Consider the following 5335-nt stretch of genomic DNA (forward strand, 5'->3'; position numbering starts at 1 on the left):
CTAGTATTCTTTGTCTTTTACCAACTGACAAGAGCATAGAAATGACAGTTAGCAAAGGACTTTAGAACATCTAACCTCACTCCTTCATTTTATACAAAGAAGACTGAGACCCAAGGAGAGGAAGGGACTTACTTGTCCAAAGTCATGCTGACAATAGATGACAAAGTCAGAATTTGAACCCAGGTCCTTTGACTCCAAATCCAAATACCTTTCTTTTTATTTTTTTATTTTTTGGACAGAGCAATGGGGGTTAAGTGACTTGCCCAGGGTCACACAGCTAGTATCAAGTGTCTGAGGCTGGATTTGAACTCCGGTCCTCCTGAATCCAAAGCCAGTGCTTTATCCGCTGTGCCACCTAGCTGCCCCTTCAATTACACATTTCTAATGACCCACTAGGACTTGAACAAAAGTGAAATAATCCCTACCCTTTGTCTCTGCTTCTCCAGTACCTAACAGAGTGCCTTGCACATGGTAGGCATTTTAATAGGTGGTTGTTGAAAAATACAGATCTTTCATTCCTCTTTTTCTCTGCCCAGTGCAAGTGAATAAGATGAAGTTTAATAGAGATAAATGTAAAGTCCTATATCTGGGTTCCAAATGCCACCTTTTCCGATAAAAGGTTCATTGCCAAATCTAATGGCCTTTGCTCGGTCCTCGTCCTTCGCCTCTCTGCAGCCTTTGACACTGGGGAAAGGACTTCTGGGGAGGGTGTGATTTGAGCCATCGATGTGTATATGATTAAACGGCTAGCATAAATAGAAAGGATTGTTTGACCCCAGACAAGAGAAATAGGAGTAAAGTTACAGAGACAGGCTTGGGCATAAAGAAAATCCTTCTAGCACTTGGCACTGACTGACCCAAGCAGGTAGAGGTGTCCAAAGAGGGCTGGATGGCTATGTGCGGGGTCTGCTATAGAGGCAGTCCTGGAGAACTGAGAGGTCCCTCCCAACTCTAAGAGTCTGTAAATTCTCCTAATCCAGGGTTCTTTACCCTAGACCTCATTCCCGAGCGCCAAATTATTTTCCCCAATAGCCTGTCTGTCCCCACGGTTTTAATTCCACCAGTGAATCACTGAAGAGTTGAGAGCTCTCTATTGGTGGAAAGCTCCTAAAGAGACCAAAACCCATCTCTCCTTATGTCCCACACAGCATGGAGAACCAATTCTGGGTTTGAATCCTGACTCCACCACTTGCTACCTGTGTGACTTCAGACAGGTCATTAAACCTCTCTCTGCTTCAGTCTCCTTATCTGTAAATGAGGGATTTGAGGACCTGTGGCCAAGATGACTGCATGAACAGGAAAATAACATGTTCCCCATATCAATGCCAGCAAGTACATGAAATCTGCATCAAACTGAATAATGATCAAGAATCCAATAAGAAGCTTCAATAAGTGACTTCTTTCACCCCAGAATGTCCCAAAAAGTTGGCCAGCAGCCCAGAGGGTGGCCCATAGGAAAATGGGCTACCAGCAAAGCCAAGGCCAGTTTAGACAAGTAAGCCCAGCACCTTACCCGTATGGCTAAAGAAGGGTCCTCAGGGACATCTGATCTCAAAGGAGGAATTAAAAGGGGGAGGGGGGAGAGAAAGAACTAAAGCCTAAGGGACTTGCCTTTAATTGCAGAATGGTTAAATAAACAATGGTATGTGAATGGAATGCAATATTATTGCATAGTAAGAAATGATGAAAGAGACAATTTCAGAGAATCCTGGGGGGTGTGAACTGAGCAAAACTAGCACAATTTATTCAAAGATGATAATGTAACAAAACTATTTGAAAGGCAAAAGAACTTTGGTCCGTGAACTGAAAAGCTGCATAATGAAGCATGTTACCCATCTCCTGACAGAGAGGCAGGCGACAGACCAATGGTGCAAAGAGACGTACATTTTTGGCCATTGTGTGGGTTCATTTTGCTTTACTATTTGAGGAGGGGGGAGGTGTAAAAGGGATTTTTGTATTTCTTTTGGTTTTTAATTGGGGGAAAGGTTGGGAGGGAGCAAAGAGGCTTATCAATACTGAGGTCCAAAAAGAAAGAACCATTGAAACATTTTTTAACTTTTTCAATTCATTTATTTGATTAAAACTTTGTATTGTTCCATTTCTCATTATGCCTCACCCTCTAATCCTATTTGTTACCTTTAGTGACACTTATATTAAATCTGTTGTGATTATTTTACTTTCTTCCTTACTGAAACTTTTTTTTAAAAATGCAGCCACTCGGGAAGCATTTATTAAGTCCTTACTCTAATGCCAAGCAGGGCTGGGGAATTCGCTTGGATGGTAGAGCACTTGCTTGGCATGAGAGGTAATGGGATCAATGTCTGCATCCTTCACTTTGGGTGACACCATAATGCACTGAGTGCCAGGTGTGGAGTCAGGAAGACTCATCTTCCTGAATCCAAATCCATCCTCAGACACTTACTAGCTGTGTGACCTTGGGCAAGTCACTTCACCCTGTTTGCCTCCATTTCCTCATCTATAAAATGAACTGAAGAAGGAAATGGCAAGCCACTCCAGTATCTTTGCCAAGAAAATGCCAAATGGGGTCATAATTGGACATAATTGAAATGACTGAACAACAGCAACAACAACAATGCGCCAGCCCTGTATTAAGTGCTGGGGTACAAAGACAAAAGACAAGGTAAAAAGACAGCTCCCACCCTCAAGGAGCTCACAATCTAATGAGAGAGACAACATGCAAACTGTGTGCAAATACACTACATATAAGATCAATAGGAAATAATCAGCAGAGGGAAGGCGCTGGAATTAAGGTTGTTGTTGTTGCTGCTGCTGAGGGGTAGAATTTGGAATTTAAAACAAAACAAATAAACAAACAAACAAACCCAAGTTTACAAAAGCTTTAATATGTCATTGGAGTAGCAGCTAGGTGGTGCAGTGGATAAAGCACCAGCCCTGGATTCAGGAGGACCTGAGTTCAAATCTGACCTCAGATACTTGACACTTACTAGCTGTGTGACCCTGGACAAGTCACTTAACCCTCATTGCCCCACCCCAAAAAATGTAATTGGAGTAAGAAAATAAAATAATATAAAAATAAGTGAGGTACAGAAAAGGAGTCCACGGGGGTTCATAAGAGGTGAGGTCATTTCCCACTAGGGAAACCAAAGGAAGCCCCATGGAGGGGGTCTCAGTCGGACCTTGAAGAATGATGACTAAGAGCATCCCATAGAGTTGAGAAAAGCTCCCAAACCCAGAGAGTTTAAGGTCTTGGGTTAGGGAACCTTTGGCTGGGAAGTTGTGAAAGTCTTTCCTTTGAGAGGCACATTCTGTTCTGGAGAACTAGAGGGCATAGGCGGGGCAGGCTGAGAGGGTTGGAAGAACAGCAGCTGATCCAGTTAGTTCTTGGAGCACAGGGTACATGCCTCAGTCCTGCAGCAACTGAGTCAGGGAGAACCAAGAATACATATCCCACCCCCACCTCTGCATCCTCTGCATCCTCTGCATCTCTGCAGGGGAGAGGGGGGGGTCAGCACACAAGCAGCAGAGAGGCTGGGCAGATCTCTGCCAGAGCCAGAGATAAGGGTGTGCACAAAGTCCATGGGCATCTTCCCCGATGGAGATCTGCAGTAAACAGATCTTCAAAAGGCCTTTTCAAGGATTGACCACCCCCAAAGAGAAAGTGGGCATTCAACTTGTCATGTCATACACCATGGGGATTGGGAGGGTGCTGAGGGAAGCAGTGACCAAAGCCACGGTAGACTGCCTAGAGTGAGTGAAAGAAGGAAGGAAGGAGTGAATGAATGAATGAACAAATGAATGAATGGATGAATGAATGAACGAACAAACAAACAAAAAGGCATTTATTTATTTGGGGGGGGGATAAGACAAGGACATTTATTTGGGGGGAAAGGGGAAAACAGATGGAAGATTCACAGATTCTTCAACCACTGGAGGGAAGGACCCTGAGGATCCTGAGGGTGGCTGGGGATGTCAGGCATGTTGCCATCATCTCGAACAGGAACAGGGTAGTTGTAAGGTGTAGCTTGGTTGATCATGGTTGCATACTTGGTATAGGGGCTTAATGAAGGTAAGAGCAGAGCCATAGTTCCGATGGCGAAGGACACCGTCAGCACTGGCTCCTTGGACCAGGTCTCCTTCAGGAACCGGCCTAGTCTGCCCACCATGTTGGCTACTTTCCCAAAAAGGCATTTATTAAGCACTTTGGGGGGGGAGGGAGGAACAGGGCAATGAGGGTTAAGTGACTTGCCCAGGGTCACACAGCTAGTAAGTGTCAAGTGTCTGAGGTTGGATTTGAACTCAGGTCCTCCTGAATCCAGGGCCGGTGCTTTATCCACTGCACCACCTAGCTGCCTCCTTAAGCACTTTCTGTACACCAAGCACCATGCTAAGGACTGAGGATACAAATATAAAAGTAAGGTCCCTGCCACAGGGATCTTACATTCTAATGGAGCAGAAAACACACAGGGAAACAGTGGCCAGGGAGGGTCCAGAACATTACTGGGAATGGTGAGTAGGGGGATAAAATAAAATCAATGGAACTAACAACTAGGAAACCAACAACAATTGACTACTATGTCATTTTAATGTTCAAGACATTGGGCCCTCCCTTCTTTGTGGGGTTGGGAACCATGGGTCAGGACATCACATTTCCTATTAAACTCAGTCAATGTTACTTGGGTTTTGGACACTTTTTTTTCTTTATTATCATTATCCTCATTGTTATAAGGGATGGTTCTCTGGGGAGAGGAGCAGGGAGAAATAAATTCGAAGTGAATGTAATATAAAAACAAAAAATGTCGATACTTTTAAAAGGAGGGCAGTTAGGTGGCACAGTGGATAAAGCACCGGCCCTGGATTCAGGAGGACCTGACTTCAAATCCAACCTCAGACACTTGACATTTACTAGCTGTGTGACCCTGGGCAAGTCACTTAACTCTCATTGCCCTGCCCCCCCCCAAAAAAAAGGAAAGAAAAAAATGTTAATAATTTTCAAAGGAAGTCATTTCTATTAAACACTTACGAGAGAATTAGGAAACCTGGGCATCCATCCTTAAACACTCTCCACGTACAATTATTTATGAATCCAGTGAGGCAGGTACAAAATGGCTTGTTATTTTTTCTATTTAAACCATGCACCCTTTCTATCAGCTGAATCCCTTCCTCATCACATATGGCTGATCAGATTCAAAGCCATACAAAATTTGGGTACTGGACTTGTGTCTTCCTAAAGTCTCTCTGCTTAAACTTTGCTAGGCTGGAGTCTGACACCTCTTGACATTGTGGTTTTCAAAAGTCCTTGACTTGGAGTCCAGAAGCCCGAATCCCATCTCAGACATGCACCTACCTGCTACAT

The 5335-nt window shown here is 44.0% G+C and overlaps 1 protein-coding gene across 1 annotated transcript; it reads right to left on the reverse strand.

Moving 5' to 3' along the window:
• Nucleotides 1-3837: 3837 nt before the first annotated feature.
• LOC122732643 (NADH dehydrogenase [ubiquinone] 1 alpha subcomplex subunit 3-like) lies at nt 3838-4145 on the reverse strand. Its single transcript, XM_043972924.1, has one exon. It carries the CDS (start codon nt 4143-4145, stop codon nt 3891-3893), a length of 255 nt encoding a protein of 84 aa, XP_043828859.1. The 3' UTR covers nt 3838-3890.
• Between the last annotated feature and the right edge of the window lie 1190 nt (nt 4146-5335).

Source organism: Dromiciops gliroides, chromosome 6 (assembly GCF_019393635.1).
Source record: "Dromiciops gliroides isolate mDroGli1 chromosome 6, mDroGli1.pri, whole genome shotgun sequence".
NCBI classification, from domain to species: domain Eukaryota; kingdom Metazoa; phylum Chordata; class Mammalia; order Microbiotheria; family Microbiotheriidae; genus Dromiciops; species Dromiciops gliroides.

Excerpts from the sequence above, each read along its gene's own strand:
- LOC122732643 (XM_043972924.1), bottom strand. The coding sequence starts at position 4,145 with ATGGTGGGCAGACTAGGCCGGTTCCTGAAGGAGACCTGGTCCAAGGAG.